The sequence below is a fragment of the Parambassis ranga genome, chromosome 3, assembly GCF_900634625.1.
Source record: "Parambassis ranga chromosome 3, fParRan2.1, whole genome shotgun sequence".
Classification (NCBI taxonomy): domain Eukaryota; kingdom Metazoa; phylum Chordata; class Actinopteri; family Ambassidae; genus Parambassis; species Parambassis ranga.
This window is the reverse complement of record NC_041024.1, coordinates 17,274,273-17,292,128: the sequence shown is the minus strand read 5'-3', so window position 1 is coordinate 17,292,128 and position 17,856 is coordinate 17,274,273. Positions and strand designations below refer to the sequence as shown.

General features: G+C 40.5%; 1 protein-coding gene across 1 annotated transcript in view; it reads right to left on the bottom strand.

Moving 5' to 3' along the window:
- tox3 (TOX high mobility group box family member 3) overlaps window positions 1-17,566 on the bottom strand; it is a 36,291-nt gene extending 18,725 nt beyond the window's left edge. The window contains exon 1 of the mRNA XM_028402770.1: window positions 17,465-17,566. Within this exon, the coding sequence (XP_028258571.1) occupies window positions 17,465-17,566 (102 nt within the window). The remainder of the gene's footprint in view (window positions 1-17,464) is intronic.
- Window positions 17,567-17,856: the final 290 nt, after the last annotated feature.

Below are 17,856 nucleotides of genomic sequence, written 5' to 3'. Positions count from 1 at the left end.
AAATGTCCCCAGCTACTGGTATCAGTCTTCACCATTAAAAGCTGTAGCATGTTGGGCCGTGGGCCCTGACGGATGACCAGAGCAGGGAGCGAGATTGTTATTGTTATTCCCCAATTCATTTGTAGAGTTGGGGGGCTGAGGGGGGGCAAGCAGTGTCCATGTTTGCGGCAGTGCCGATTGAGTCAAATGACAGATGAAATTAAGTGTGATTGGAGGGACCAAACAGCTGACAGTAAGGGGCCACGCTAAAATGGGTCAGCACAGACAATGAAGGCTCTGTAATTAAAATGATGTGACGAGAGCTGAGGCTGCCATGTGAGGAGCCAAAAAAAGTGTGTGTGCCCGTATGCAGAAGCATTTGAAAATGATTTCTGGAAAACCAACCTTAACTGGCCAGTACAGAATCTATCTTGTACACATTTTAGAAGAAAAGTCTGCCATGTAATACTCCTCTTTGGTCCAGAAGGGAACCATAGGAGACCATAGAAAGGCATGCTTTAAAATAGCTGTGAGGTTAGAGGCTTTTATTAACAGAGTGAATTCACAGTTAAAGGTGCTCTGTCATATGAGCCACAGTAAGAACCAGGCATGGCTACATTGCAGAGCAAGTGCTGGGTACTATGTGTTTTTATACCTCCTTTTGCACCACCAGCACATTTCTTTAATAACTGTTTAACAGCAGAGAATTAAAAGCTTACACAGACGCTGTACTGACATGAACAGGATCCACTGTTTGCATGATTTCATGTAGACAGAGTGAGTGAAATGTAAATATACTGTCAAGAGATATTCTTTAAAATACTGTGACCACTTCATTTATTATCAGACAGAACCGGTACAATCACAGTTTAAACAACTCACTTTTTTCCCCCTGACTAAAGCCACCGTCATTTTGATTCTTGATGTTTTTCCACCACCTTTTAAATCCCAGACCAGGAATATTTGTATGAAAGAATGTCCAGTGGGAAATAAGGTGTTTTACAGCTATTACAGCAAACAAAATTATTTCAACCTCAGGGTGAACACAATATTGCACCAACACGACCCCATCTCACCCCCAGTATGATGGAGTAACCACACAGATCCTATCTGTAAACATGAACTGAACACCCGGGATCCACAGAATATGCGCCTGAAGAGCCTCTGATAGCACAGCTGCCATCTCTGCGTGAATACAAATGGACAAACATATACTGGTCCATACAGTTACATCTTAACATGAAATACTGGTTTGTCACTGGTGCTTATTAAAATGACTTTCCACATGATGGTTTTCCTGGAAACCTGGAAATGTGCTTTCTCTCAATCTGCATCTGAAAGTCAGCTCTGCAGACTGATCCTCAGCTTTACAGTATGATCATAAAGTCACAATATCAATGCTGTCTGTCAGCAGGTAACCAAATTGGACACATTCTTGCTCCCCACTGAAAACCACAAAACTAATTCAATCAAGTGCCCAGGCTTTTCCAGACACAAATCAACTGCTGACAAGTGATTTTACAGTTCAGCCTGAGCTCAGTAATCACAGCCTACCATGTGTTCTCTGGAACATGACACTTGTGCTAATATGTTCTCCAGTGGTCTCCATAAAAGACAGTGAAAACACCACAGTTAAAACTCAACCTCCTATGCAGAGAAAGCCGCTGCAATTTGCTGTGTATTATTTTATGCAATTTCCTTTAAAGCTTGGCCTACCGCCAGGTTTGAGCCCCTCACTTAGTCAGAAAGACTCGAAACAGAAACACTGCGGCCCTGCTTGCCATCCTGGTTAGGCCTTGTTGCAGCCTCTGGGAAAGTTATCTTCTGATTCCTGAGGACCTTTTAACCAAATACATACTCATTTACAACCCAATTCAGCATTAACACTCTGCAGCTGCCTCTCTGGTTATCACAAGGCCTATTCACACTCAGCAGGCTGCCGCGCATGCAGCGCCTGGCTGACATATATAGATATATTTCCTCCTATGTGAGCAGCAGTCAATTTGTAAAGCGACTCTACAACACAGCATGTCCACACAGTCAGCTTGCAAGCTGAGTTCAGATCTGCAGGCCCAATCGATTGGTAATTCAGTTTAAAGCTAAAATCATTACTCGCACAGCCCAGCACTGTCTTCCACTATTAAGACTGCAAGTCCTCAACTACATAAGGTAGCATTGAGGGAAAGTTCATTGCAAGAGTCTCACTCTTCCTTCGCCTCTCAGTGGTAGCACAACCACAGCAGCGTGGGATCTGACTCAAGCTGATGACAGTGTTGTTCAGGCTGTGTGGTGATTATCTCCCCTCTCACACCACACAGACCACTGTGACCTCCACTAGTGTCATCAAACCTTCTAAAAAAATACCCCTTGTCCTGCTAACAAAATAGCAGGGAATTTGAGCTACTTTTATTTATTGTTTGATCAGAGATTGTGTTAAACATGCCAGAGACTCAGGTTGAAACCTAAACCTTTAACTTCTGGAGGGTGACATCATCAAAATCTCGTAAAATATGAGGCATTACAGATGAGGTTGTCATGAGCAAGCCCAAAAGCAGAGCCTCTGTTCTTCAAATTACTCCACATGGTACAGGGAACATTATGATTCCGTCACGGAGCATGAAAGTAAGTTTGCATATCCAACCAAAATGACAAGCTTAACTATCAAAATAAAGGAAAAACTTACAAGCGATTTCACAGCTCGGCAAATCTGTATTATGTTTTTTTAAGCTCCCCAGTCATTATGGCAGTGTTGAAAGACAGTAAAAGGCAAACTATAGTTTGTATGTTCAGCATATTCCTTGGGGCTAAATTCATATTCAGCACAGACACGGTGTACAAGAGTGATAACATGGAGACACAAACAGACCAGGGTGAAAAAGCATTTGAAAGATCTTTCCATTTCTTTTAAACAACTTGCGAGTGAGATTAGTGGAGGTTACTTCATCAGTTCATACATTAGTTCAGGCAGGAAAGCTGTCAATCACTGAAGAATAAACTTCTGCAACACAACATTTTAGATAGTTTGTTGAAGAACAAATTTAACCACAGCAGTGTTATTTTTCTGTGGGTTTTGCCTTGAGTGAAAAACAGCACCCTGAAGTGATTTTTCCCAAAATGTACCACCACACTAATGTCTATGAAGTTATGTTCACTCATAGAGAGTAGCAGTTATTGAGCTATTTAAGTCTGGACCAATAGCGCAGGCTGATCCACCAACAGACAGATTTCACACACATCACTAATGCAACATCTTCCTAAAATAATATCAAATGTCTTATCCAGATGGTTATTTAAATGTTGATTGAAATGATGAGCAAACAGTCACACTTAACAGAATGGAACTAAAATACACTGAGGTTCACCAGAGCTACTGTTTTTCTCTGGGGCCTAAGACTTGCAACCGCTGCCAAAACAAAGACGGTCTCTGCATTTGTCATAATGGACCAATAGCTTGAGCCCAGCAGACTCAATACTATGCGGGTCAACATCCAACATCCAATTTTTTTTCCTTGGCTGTTGAGTCTGCTCTGTACTCTCAAGAGCAAATCCTAAAAGAAAGCGCAAGCTAAATGGGGTTCCATCTTTGATCTGGCGGGGTGCAAAGCCATTGGCCCACAGCCACAAAGGAGCTTAGGCACTGGAGAGGGCCTCAGAAACATGGTGTAGCTTTCTCACAATGGCTGCTGTTGCATGGACACACAGCTCTTGAGGAAGCAACATGAGAAAGGATTGCCTTGCTGGTGTTGTCTTGCTTTTGCTGCTAAGCCATGTCTCAAGGCTGTTTACTTTCAGCGTCTTTGATGCACCTCCAACTCAAGATGGTATCAGGGGTGTGGATTTTAACCAAAGATTACTCCACTTGCCATTCTTCTGCTACAGATCAGGAGGCTGCTGTGAGGTTAAGGGCACTGCTAATTAAAAATCACACAGCTAAATAACAGACAGGAAAAGAAGCTTTCTGCCCCTGGAAACAGGTTTGTCTCTGGTACCACTAATGGGGATGGTTGTACTGCTTCTCTTGGTTTTGTCACATGGACCTGGGACTTGGATTCACATAAAGCTCTATTGGAAGATGCTGGGAGTGGTGTCCTCTCTTATTGCGGCACAGATACATTTTTCTATTACCTGTGTGCCGTCATTATAAATGGCTTTGGGAATGTGCACAGTCAAGAGTTTTTAGTGATGGACTCAAAGCAATCCTCTATTTCTTATCAAGTAATGTCAAAAATGTCAAAAAAACAGCCGCCACAAGTTATGTTTCACATTAAGCAGGTACACAAGCCACAAATGGGACTGTATGTGAACTCATCAACATATACAGTCCAGTGTGCACTTTAAAATATGTCTTTTAAACATCGTAAAAGTCTTGGCCCATTTGTGTCTGTGCCAATAAACTGTCTTCCTTAAAAATATAATAAATAAATATTTACAGAAATACCTTAAAGTATGGCATAGTCGAGTTTAGTGTAGAATAACTGAGTCTCACTGATAGCTGTGTGTTGTGTTTGGTCCAAATTTCTTCCATTGACTTACTAATAGAGTTGTAGATTTATAGATTTGTGCTGTGACAATACTTTCCAAGTTGGTGTGCAACCTGTGTCTTTTCTGTTATTCTTACCAGAAGACCACAGTAAGCACAAACCAGCCAGTTGTTCAATCTCTATAAATCTGAAAAAGCACAAACTGCTGAGCGGTGACTCATATATCAGTCTATTATATACTACAGGGTTGACTGTATTAAACAAATGGCTAGGCCTGCAGCTGGAAAAGAGAGGCAATATAGAGAGAGCAGAGGTTATTGTCTAATTTAAATCTTGGCTGCTTTCCCAGAACTGTACCACATTCCAATTTGTGGCTGTGTTGCTTGGCGCTACTGACAGAGGTCCGGCTGCAAATACTCTCCGGCTCCTCTCCAGAAATGTGTCTCCAAACTGACAATCAACAAGTTGGCAGAGATTAGTGGAATGACAGGGGCAAATTAGGTGAAATAATGAAAAAGCTCTGATACAGAAATCCTGTCTTTATGCCGCTTCCACACGTGTGTTTCCTTTTCATTGCAATAAAGTATCTAAGTATCATTAAGACAACAACACACGCTCATAAACAAAGCTACTGCATTGCTCCTGTAATGTCTTCGAGTTCCATAATGAAATAGCAGCTGGAAAAGACATCTGTGAACATATAGTAGTTACAGAATGGTTGAGTGAGCTCTTAGAAGCAATTAGCTGTTTCAAGCATTTTCTCCTTGGCATACTATTGTCCATTCATCTGCGAGATTGACAGCACACCAGGACATCATTAGCAAACCTGACAGCTGTTGAGTCGCAGACATTGTTTTTCTTGTGACAGCCACCATCAGGCTAAGTGCTTCACTTAGTGTTTTTAACAGTATTTAAACTCAAAATGTCACTTTAACATTTCCTACTTCAAAAGCAGCCTGAGATTAAGATACCAGCTTTGAACAATTACAAACACTAAGCTTCAACTTTGATTCCATATCATTGCACTGACATTTAAAGGGATTCAGAACAAAGACAAAGTTACACATCTTTTAGTCATAATGCAAAAATTATTCCTTATTCCGACAGGTTCAAGATCAAAGGTGCTCCACAACCTGGAGGAAGCAGCTCTGTGTTAACAGAACAAAGTAAGTTAGCAAAGTGTTCACAAATGAGGGAAAAAGTAGAAACCTGTGTGCAAAATAATTGCTGTTTGATGTCAGTATGTGGCCAATCAAACATGCCTTTTTTTAAGTAACCATCCATTTCCCACACACATTTTACCCCGGCATGCCCATCTACACACTAAAGAGTGTAAAGACAAATAATTACATGCATTGTGTCTGTACATTCCCCTTTAGCTTTATTGATTTGCTCCTTTGACTGCAGCTCCCTCTGAGCACTTTAAACTCATTTCTGCAGTACAAGCAGCTAAAAAAGGGGGTCACTGACATCTTCTGTATTTGAGCCTTGACCTCTATTTTAGGACCATGCTGTGAGTTTCTCTACTAATATAAATGAAAGCAAGGCAAAGCCTGCTCTGCACTTACACCTTCCTGTGCACATCTTCTCCCATCACTCTTCATTTGTCTTCATTATGCTCGGTGACCTGCCCCCTATTCTCTGTCTATACAGTCTGCAGGGCGTCAGTATGTACGAGACATTTCTTGCTCTTTACATCTTGCACTGCAACTAAACCAATTAAGTCACAATACATGTTAAAGAGTTTCTTAAACCTGTCAACCAACCCTAAAAGTAAAACATCATTAGTCCAATGTATTAATATATGCACACAACCCATGGTAAGAAAACCTATGATTTCAACAGGGGGCACCATGCTATAAAACAGTGACTGCAGCTTTAAGTCGGAGTAAGGAACAGAATTCCCACTGTCAACTTGTCATCGGCTAATTTACCTGGAGCCAGAGGGGGAGATTCACTGGACACATAGGGAGAGTTAATCTCTTCATTCATCTTCGCTAAAGAGATCGACCCAATTAGCTCGCCACATTGACTGACAGCCCTGGTGTTTGCTTTTCTTCCTCGACTTTTTTTCCTCCCTCTCCTCTTAACTCAGGAGTTATGCAGTTTATGCAGGCTCTGGCTGAAGGACTATAAAATTATTCGGGGGGTACTGTACAACAGTGAAATAATCATGATGTCTTTATTCAAATCTGTCGAGTCTGAAATATTCACCACTGCAATTTGCTGTGACTGATTAGCCAGCGGAAGGGTTGCTTGGGGATAGCTCTCCAGAGCTCCGTAATTGAGCGGATTTGACTTGGGAGAGTTTTTTTTTCCTGTTGATAACTACACACATTCCCTTTTTAATGTACTTTTCCTTTTTTAGCATTTCCTAAGAGCCAGTGCACATCAGAATTATGACGCTTGCAGAAACAGCAGTGGGTAGGCCAGTTTATATTACGATTTTCATCCCTAGAAAATGTGATTCCACATCATATTTCATCTGATCATTTACCACTGTACGACTGGCTGTAGCCCAGAGATCAGTCAGTGCACAAACGTCAGATCTGGGAACTCAAAGATCAGGGACAACAACAGCCCTAAGGACTGCCACAGTGGCCATCTTTCAATACAACCTCTACAGACAGTGTTGGTATAATTGTCTATGTGCCATTTGATATAAATAAAGACTTTTGGAATGTAGCTTTGGTGGAGAGAATTCTGTCTTTAAGTTTATTAGCCTAAAACCTCCTTTAATTTGACCTTATGCAGAAACTGTGTAATATGTGAAATAAGAAATAACATATTTCGCCCCCTTGCCAATGAAAGTTAAACGCACAAGCAATTAAATGCATCATTGCACAATTTAATACGCTCAGGGGTTTTGCTGAAACAGCCATGCTTTGTCTGGCTTGTGGTGGCAAATGTTAGGTAATATAAGCAAGTTTTAGTAAGACAATATTGTTGAACCCCATTACTTTTGCTGACTCTTTTGCTGCCACATCCCTCTGGAATTATAATAATTGCTGCCTTTTGTTCACAACCCATACATATGCATTGATAGGTGATGACCTGTGACATTTTGATAAATGTAACTTTATAGAATACAGCAGGCTTATACATGTGAGGAACTGCAACGCTTACAAAGGAATGATAAACAGTGCACTGAGAGGGTAAGCCATCAAATAATGTCTAATAATGAACTGTTTCATTCTAATCCTGTATGGGTAATTATGAGATTAATATGTCAATCTTGGTTTTGGCAGGTTTTGGAGCCAGGAAAGGCTATATTTACAACAACCCTGGTGCCATAGTGCACTGAAAGAGCTTTTTTCCCACTTTAGATGAAGTCTGTGTTATTTTGAACAGCAACAAGAAAGAAAAAAAGATGCTGTTATTCTTTTCAAAAACACACCACTAATGCTCTGGGGCATGATTTGTCATTGTTATTCAGTGCTCGCTCACCTACACTTAAAACATGATCCTTCTGGATTTTAATTAAGCACCAAGGTACCTCCCAGGGGGTTCTGGCTTGGCAAAGGAAACTACTTTGATTTATGTACTACTTTGTTGTTCCTGCTTGAAGCTTGCCTGTTATAAGAGACTGAGGTGACGAATGAAAGAACTGGGCAATCACTCTTATTTGTTAATTAGTTCCTGTTAAGGTTGTATTCAGCCCTCTACAATGGTGAAGATGAACCCAGAGTTGTGTCACCCCTGTGTTGGGACTGTATGCTGAGTGCATGTCCATGTGTGTTAAGCCAAATTTGGTGGAAATTCAATGTTAAATCAACTAAAGCTGATAGGAATTTGTCTCTGTATGTCAAGCCGCATAATACAGCAATTTACATGCATCCCCCTCTACCCACCCTGCCCACACAGCACAGAAATAGCACAAACCACCAAAAATACTTATCTGCAGAACAGTATGCTATTTCAACAGCAGCCGTATTCAAACTGAGTGTTGAATCAGTAATTAACAGCAAACATTGCAGCAGCTGGTTATATTTATTATGCATATTCCAAAACAATACACCACTCAAAATGCATTGAAGTGTTGCCATTCATGAATTTGAAAAAAACTGAATATTGACCTGCAGACATAAGAAGAACAGCACATTTGATAGATGAACCATATATATTCCATGCTGCCTCCCCGTGTTCTACAACATCCCAAAGGTATTTGACTTGTTAGCCAAAGCTAATATTGCTGTTTCTCTTTGTAGACAGGTTTTCAGTAACAGTATAGAGTGGAGAGCTGCCAGTTTTCACTACATACTGGCAAGAGTATAATCCAGACTACTCAGGTGTATAACTTCAGTACAGCTGTTTTCGTAACTGGCCCCATTCCCTGCAATAACTCACAAGTGATGTAACATGCCTTGAAACTATTGTTTTTAATTCATACAATAGCACCTGCCATTGCTTGCTCCTAGAGCTATATTTCCTTTCTCTATCGCATTTAAGTTTTCAGCTGCTGTGATGTACATTCGCTTTCCTCATCATGGCATGCTATGCCACATCCACAAATCAAAGCAGTAGCTGAAGATATATCTCACGGTGAGATTTGAAAGAAAAGATGGTCAGCCGCCCCTGTGACACAAGAATGTTAGAGAGAGACCTTGTGCGAGCTCTGCTCTCCTGTAAGCATATCAGAAGCTAATGGAGTCTCGAAACTACAGGGGTGCTGGGGGATCGCTACGATTAGCTTGTAGAACTGCTGAAGGTCACCACTGCTGAGCTGAGCAGCCACAAGCCTTCATAAAACCATGCAGCGTATCATTATTTTCAAAGTGTTTCATTATGGACGGTTAACCTTGGCTAACTCAACCCAACACTTTAATCAGCAGCCTGTAATGTCTTTGAAACAGTGCAATCATTCAGTTTCTCTTCTTGTTTATCAACAGGAGATGAAAAAAAACAGCGTAGCTTTTTTAAAAACAGATACCTTTCGAAGGTTATGTGGGTATTTGAAAAGTTACACCGTGAGCCAGAACCTCCAAAGATGAGAAACTAGATCAGCTTCCTTGGAAGGAATGTCATTTGAAAGAATCGTCAGTGCCTGTCCGGGGAAGGAAACCCTGCCAATGCCTAGGCCTCACAGACCTTGATCTTGTTTCTGCTGCTGCCATCCCACACTATGACCACATGCGAGAGTTCACGAGCCAGCAGACACACACACACACACCACAGTAAACAAGGACATGCTGTGAATGAGCCTCGACTTCAACTACTGAAAATATCAGAACTCGACTCAAGAATTTCACGGACCCCATTTATAATCCCAGCCGAGGTTTTAGGGAATGGACCTTTATTATGTGTCCTAGGCTTTTAATGAGGCCATGTGCATTGTTCTTTTTGATCATGTAACCAAATAAAAACTAGACAGATTCATAAATACTGCGATTTCATCAAAAGGAAAACCTCTCAGAAGATTTTTTAAACCAATGTTATTTCAGCAATATATTGAGAGATGTGCTCAATCAAATGACAAAACAGATGGAAAATTATAGAATGATGTAAGTTATGAGTCAACAGTGTTTCTTTAAAACACTTTTATTTTGCTTCCCTACAGGATTCAATCCTGACAACTAAAGCAACATCAAAATCTTTATGGCTGTGCTTTAGCAACCATAAAAGAGGCTTCTGGGAGGGGCTAGGCAAAGATTACGATCTTAGATCAATATAGTTCCATGCACAGGTTTGCACAGTCTGCACAAACACAAATGTCCTTAATGGCGACAAAAGGGTACAAAGAGTTGTAAAAACAAAAAGATCAATAACAATAATGAAATTAGACACCAAAAATGTAAGTAATTGTTATTGTCAACCTACATTCTGTTATACAAGATGGATACAAAGACATTTGTGACAAGAGAGAAGAGACGCCACTGAGCTGTTTCATTCCCCTCTGGGGCTTAATGTTACAATAAGACAATCCTCCATCAGAATTATTATGGCAAAAAATATAGTATTCATGATAGAAAATTCTTATCAGACTAGTGCACATACAGAAAAGATCCTATCTATCTGTTGCAGGGTGAGATGGCAGGCTTCCAGTTGTGGGAGACTATAAAAACCTGTGTTAGGGGCGGGGACATAGGTTTATAGGCTGCAGCTTTGCTGTTCAGATAGACACAGACATTATCCAGCTGATTAAGAAGAGGTCAATCACTGACAGCGACTCATGCAAACAGAGGACAAAACCAGTTTAATGTTTAAAATATGTTTTAAAATGCTGCTTGCATGTTTTGCTGCATGATGAACAGGTTCTGTTTAAACTCTCCTTGTCTGTGTTCCTTTGTTCCAACATGCCAGCTATTTCACAATTCAAATAAAACTTTTATTTACCCGCATTATTTAAGCTCTTTGTCCAACGGGTCTGAGGGATATTTGCACACCTGCTACTATTGTCAGTCCTTTTAGTGCAACCTGGTAACACACTGCATTATGGGAATGTGTGATGCAGGAGAGGGGGGCAGGAGAAAAAGGGGAGGATTAATCACACAGTGTTACATGTAATACTACACACCTGCAGCATCTAATGAGAAAGAAATTCACAGAGAACATGATACACAGGTGTTGGTACAGTCAGACCAAGCTGCTGTATTTTGAATGGTCAGAGCAAATCTGTAACCTGAAACAAATCCTCCACCCATGCAGTATTTCTTTTTGGTTGACATAGCTCATTTATATGTTTTAAGATCAATATCTCAATTTTAAAAATGTAGTATTCTGTGTTCATTTCAATGGAAGCTGACTTAACAGGAATAGCTGGAGGAAATATATCTGACATAAAAGCTAGAAGCAATAAATATAACTGGTCATGGCTAAAAAATATTACCCATAACTGTGCGAGATGAACTTTCTTCAATGGTTTGCGCTCCTTGAAAACAGCCAAGGGCTTAAGTCAAGCAAGTCAAGTTAAAAGGGAAACAGCAGAATGTTTTGATACAGTCTGTGAGCCCATTAAGAGAATTGGACATTAGATCTATGAAACATGGAATGGCTGCCTCTCTGGAAAGCTTTAAAAATGAATGTGTCTTAACAGCGAGGCTAACCACTAAAGGGACACAACACTTATTGAATCAGCCAACCAGAATCTATTGACTGGTCCTTTTGAAAACTGCTTAATTCACTGTAAAAGCAGTTTTCTGGGCACCTTTAATAAGTCAAATAGGTTGAGGCTGTCAAAGGTGTAGTGAGCAAAAAAACAGATTAAAACAGTTCATCATAGTGGGAAAAAAATCTCTTGCAGGAGCTCTGCTCTGATTTCAATAGGTACTCCTTCAAAACGACCTCTGGAGGTCAACATTTACTTTTGACTTTACAAGAAACAGCATATTCTCTATTTTTTAATGTGTCGGTGACTTATATACAGCTTAGCACCACTCTTGTAGTTAAAGTACATTTGGTACTTGAGTCAAGTAGAAGTCCAAGTGTAAGTATCTTAAAACTCTAAATTCAAACTCGGCCCCGACGCCGACCTGAACCATGACACCGATTCTTCCTTTATGGGAGTCTGTAGATAAGGTCAACAGTAACACTAACAACTGTCACATAGATGAGTTCAATGTCTGGGTGTATCTCCTGAGAAAAACCACTTCAGGTTAAGTGATCAGAAAAATACAAACTATTAAATGACTGTGTTTTGCTGCACAATGTTAGAGTGGATGGTATGTTTATCCTAAACATAATTCTGTGTTTAATAAATGAAATTGTTATCACTGTGTTGCTTTTCCATTTGCAATTGAATGATGCATTTGCCAAGGAGGGAAAAAAGGTAATTTTCATCAAAGTCTAATGATAAGGAATTAGCAGCTGAAGTTATTAAAACAATCAGAATTACAGCTGATGTTATAAAAGAGCACAGCTGAAAAAACCTCTTCTCTTCCATGACTTTGGATGTCAACATAAACTATTTTTCCTCAGGTACTTACACAGTTTGATGGATGGTGTAGTGATGTTGTCTACATGATAACAAATGTGACTCCCCTGTGTGTTTTGTCCTCTTTGTACCACTGAAAGAGATGTTTTTGAAACAGCCATGTAGCTACAAATAGTCCAAAAAGAGAATGTTGTTTTTGTTCTATTGGGACGAACACTGCCTGGGTTAATCCTCCAGGAGAAGAGTAACAAAACGTCCACATGGCACACCTAGTGTATAATTACTTTCAACATGTAAGGGTGGCTTATTTTACTTGTTTCAAAGCACAGTGCTTATTTGTTAATAGTCATAACATCACATGCTTAAATAATTGCAGTGCATGAAGATGGTCTTTGCCTACCTCTGTATCATGGTACGTGGTGTTCTGTGGTTCCTCCACCCACCAGTTGAGAAACAACTTTAGAATGTGAGGTCTGGATAAATGAACCACGCTGAGTAATGCATGACAAGTTGTAATGAAGTGGATTTATGAGCAGTGATGGCAGGATTACAGAGGGTCTTTACGAGTGCTGATCTGGGTAATGGTCTATGTCTGTCTAAGATTTCCGAGCCTTTGTCACATCCACCTCATAAACAAAGTAGACAACCTGGTTTAGTGTTTCCTACAGGTTCAGACTGGGGGTTCTGATTGTCAGATTATACCAGTATAGCAAATAGAAATGCAGTGAAACAAATTCAGGGAGGCTTCACGGAGGGTGTGTGCATGTATTTAGGCAATATGTCAACAACTCAACATGATCAACAAAGTAAAGAGTGCGACAGCTGTGTGCCACAGATATAAGAAACTATCAACCTTATGGTTTTATAAGAGTAAGTTAGATCTTTGTTTTAGCCATCCTGTCTTAGTCTTAGTCTACATCCCTGTAGGATCACAGCAGCAATCATCAATCAATCCAGAAGAAACACCATACAGGAAGTGAAGAGCTGTGCATTAACAAAATGGGAACATCTGCTGTAGATACACATTTAGTGTGGCCTGTCACACCACACACAGTCATTCTCAGAGGCAGGAACTCAGAGTACAGTGTGTGTGTCTTCGTGCAGGCAGACTAAAAATAACTCTCTCTAGTCTCAGTGGGAAAATTAGGTGTTTAATAAATCTGCTGAACAACACCTCTTGACAAGCCACAATTAAAAGACTCAGCAAAACACATCAGCTATTCACTTCTTGTACATTTAAACATCGAACATGCACCTTGGAGTCATATCCATCAACTGCTGGGTTTGACAAAGCAGACAGGCTCTAAGGTTACATCCCCCTCCCCATAACACACACACACACACACAGCATTACCCACACACACATTTAAAGTTGTGTTTGGATATGTTTAGAATGTGTGTGATGAAATGGCACCAGCTGTGTACACTGGAGAGATGCACAAGGCCCCCTGGTTGAGCAGTGTTAACCCCTTCCCAACCAGATGAAGCACAAGGGACAGCAGAGACAGAAGAAGCCTGGTACGTTGTGGTTTGGACACAGTAAGAGTATAAGTTTCCAGTTGTGAATGTACAGTAAATCATTAAACCCTTTTCCCAGGTCCTTAAACATTTATGATGCAGTACATAAAAGTTGTAATTGCAGCTACAATTGTAAGATGATTCTTGGCCTTTTCTCTTAACTTGCCTCTTTGCAGGACAAAGGATGGCAAAAGTGTAAGGGTTAGGGGTCAAAGTGGACCGTGGAGGATCACACAGGAGACCCGAGTTCAGTGACCATGTGGTGCATCATCATCATGTTTTCAAGAAGTGTTTACTTTTGTGTTGTGACACTATCTTAGTCTTCAACAGCTCAATTTTCTAAGTTGTCACCTCGAAAAAGCAAGCATGTCACATTTTCTGAGCCTTTATTGTGAAATTATAATGTCTGTCGCTGGGAGCCAACATATTGTAATATTCTATTACACATGTTTCTGTGACACTGGGCTGTAATACTACTGCAAACAGCTTGAGCAGCTACTCTGTCAGAAGGCTGTATCTGTTTACAATGCAGCCAACCAAACTATTCAACAAGTTTTAATGGAGAAGTCAGTCTACAGAGAATCAACCCATTGTTTGTTGTTGTAAACACATTGTTGGTGTCTGTTTTCTGAATCCAACACTGAATGGGGCTGACACTGTGAATGAAAACCATTACTTTTAAAAGGAAATGAACTTGGCAAAAAGCTTACATAGTGAACTTTGATTTAAACTTTCTCCTAGTCCAAAGAAACTTCCCTTGAATTTTCTTTTTGTGTTGTATGTCTCCTTAGCACATCGACACAGCAGTAGGCTGGTTTTAGTGTAACAGATTTAGATCAACATTATGTTCAGCTGAATCATAATTAGTCAATGTGTTAATCTCTATCCTTCTGCAAACAGGCTATTCCAATGCATGGTCAATTCCAAACTACAAAGAATTATGATGACTCAAATACACCTCTAGTACAAGTGAAGAGTTTCTATTAACATCTGTTGGTGATTTCTTGGCGCCTGGAGGTAATGAAAGCCTGCAGTAAATAGACACTGTATCTGAAACATTATTAAACCTTGACAAAAAAAGACCAGATGGTCATAAATACGAGAATAACACTGAGTTTCTTTCATGAAACCATTAAAGCCAATCACATTTGACTTTAACAAATACCAAAACTAGTCAAACCCAAACAGCTCCTTGTCTCTGGTGTATGACTGAAGAGTGTTCCCAGAAAAACCACACAACTGTCTCGCATCAGTGGCATCTTAAAGTATAAGAAATGAGACAAATGAGGACTAGAAGCATAAACATATACATTAAAGACTATGTTCATTCTAAGTTTGCCAGACTTTAAAAGGCAGAATTTATAAATCTAACTGACTACAACCAGGTGTTCTGAGCAAAAGCCAAAGAGCAAGGAAAACCAAGCCATTATCAGATAATTGAAAACAACGCAAACTCAAGTAACAACCAATCAGTATATGCAGGAGTCCTGGTGAGTATGTCCTTAAGCGTTGCTGATCCGTGTTCAACCTAAAGTCAAGGTAGTTTAAGAGAAATGGATCCTGCTGTGACAGCCCTGTCACCACCCCAAACGCTCTGCGATTAATGTTTAAAAGTCACACATGTAAACTGTTACATTTCAACTTTTGACAAAGAAATGTGTTTAAATCTACCACATTTGCAGCGAGAGATGTTTTCATTCTAAACAGATTTTGTATTATTCATCTGTGTGTAGTTGTGGCATGTTTCTCCTCAGCACCTCTGTTCCTCCTTCATCTCAGTGCCAAAAAACAGGCAGCTTCATTAGTCATGACTGCAGCACCTAATTAAGTTTGTGCCACTCGTTTGGATTTTTCTGTAAATGTAAAAGAATCTCTGATGTTTCAAAGTGCCTGTGGGTCCTTCTGTCTCTGTTGTCATTAAAATTGAACATTTCCTGTGCCAGCGTTTTGAGTGGGTATTGCCTGTTTTTTCAAATCGGGTGAAAGTGAATCTAGTGAAAGTTTTGCTGTTTGCAAAAGGTGCTGTGACAGCTTATAAATAGATTAAAGAAGTAATGTTTCAGTTGTGTGTGACTTGTAAGCATGCCACATCTTCTGGATGACTAACCGCTCTGCACTGTGCTACCTTTCAGCGAGCTGATTCAAATAAATTGGAGGCTTATTTGAAAGATGCATGCAAAAGAGCCTATTTGTTCACCGTGGAAAAGCATTGTAATTAGTATGAAATGCATGCTTTGTACTCTCCCTCTCTCTCTCTCTCTCTTTCTCTCCAATGTAACTGGTAGAGACACTGGATGAGCACCTTCTCACCACCCTCCCTCTCGCCCTCTGCCTCCTTTTGCATTGTGGCCAATTACTGTTACAGATGGAAAATTTCACTTGACCTGGGGAATTTATGAGAAGGAATTTAAATTTTTTATTTTTTTTTTTAAATCATTGGCTCTTACATAGATTCAAAGCGATGAAGTTAAAGTTTCTTGGGGCTGATGAAGACATGATGAAATTGGGCACATATGACAACTTGGCCACATGACAAAGAGCTGATGAAACAGTGAGACAAACCTGGTAACTGTTTTGAGCAGCATCAGATTGCAAACAGAGCTGCACTACAGAGGGTGAATAATTGGAGAGGGGGTAGTGTGTGTGTGTGTTTGAGGAAAAGTGGGGGATGTAGGAGGTACCATTGTTTAGTCTTCATAAACACCGCATGCAGGAGTTGTGTGATTATTGTCTGTCACAATGATGTTCCCTCTAGCTGTGAAACATGGGCTACAGATGGATCACAGGTCTAACAGTTCAAGTGACACAGTATCACAAACCACCAACCTGCGCCTCAGGTTTAAGAGTTAATAAACTTGTCATACCTCACAGCAGTGCTTTTAAACGTGAATCAGACAGAGCTGCTTGTGTCAAGATATAGAGGAGTGACAAAAAAACAACTTGTAAACAATGCAGTCATATGCTGTTTAACCAGGCACTGGGCAGATAAAACTGCAGCATGATACCATGTGTAAGATAAGTGCACAGTGCAACGCTGACAATGAATACATTCCCACTGAGTGTCTATTTCTCTTTCTGCATGCTTTTCTAATTAAAGCAGTTCAGATGAACACTGATTATAAAAGATTGCTGCTCATGTTAAGGATAAGTTAAACAGTCTGTAATTAAAACGTCTATTTCTATAAGGGTGTTATTTAAGTGCTGAGGAGTTCATCTGACACTTGATACTTGTATCATATTTTCATCACACCGTTGCTGTAATGTAGGGTGTTGATGCAGTGATGTTGAGGAACATGAAACCCGTAAAGGCAACAGCGCCCATGACTGTGATCACATCACTCTGGCGAGAGTTTAGCAGTGCAGCTGGACAAAAAGTAACACTGTCACTACACTTGTTCTCTGCTCTCATTTCCATTACTAATACACAGCAACAAAGTTAGTGGCGAAGAAGGCGAGTATTGATGACTCCAGAGGGGCAGCTGGGGTTAAAGGAAAGAAGGAGTTAAGTAGAGGGTCTAGATTAAAAGAGTTTGACCCATTAATGCTCGATCAGCTCTCATGATGGACGCGCTCCCCCACACAAAACAAAGCTACAGAACAGAAAGCGGGTTCTCACCTTGTTGAAGTTGTAGTAGCCCAAACAGTGGGCAAAATCCAGGTTTGGTGGATCTCCCGGAATAGAATTCCCACCAGCAGTCGGATAAAATCTTACATCCATGGTGTGTGAGTGTGTGTGGGAGCCGCGCAGCTGTAGCTGTATAGCCTGCTCTGCACGGAGCTCAATTTGTTTCTGCCGTTTACAATCCAAGCGCACAGAGAGAGAGGGGGGAGAGAGAGAGATGGAGAAAGAGAGGCGGTGAAACTGACCCAAGCTTTGTTTGGGGGTTACACGAGACGCTCAGCGGAACAGGTAAACTTTTGATATTCCTCTTCTACAGTCGCAACATTTCTCAGAAAGCCCACAGGAAGGTTGGCCTGTGCCCAAGAAGCTGTCCCTCACAGAGCAGC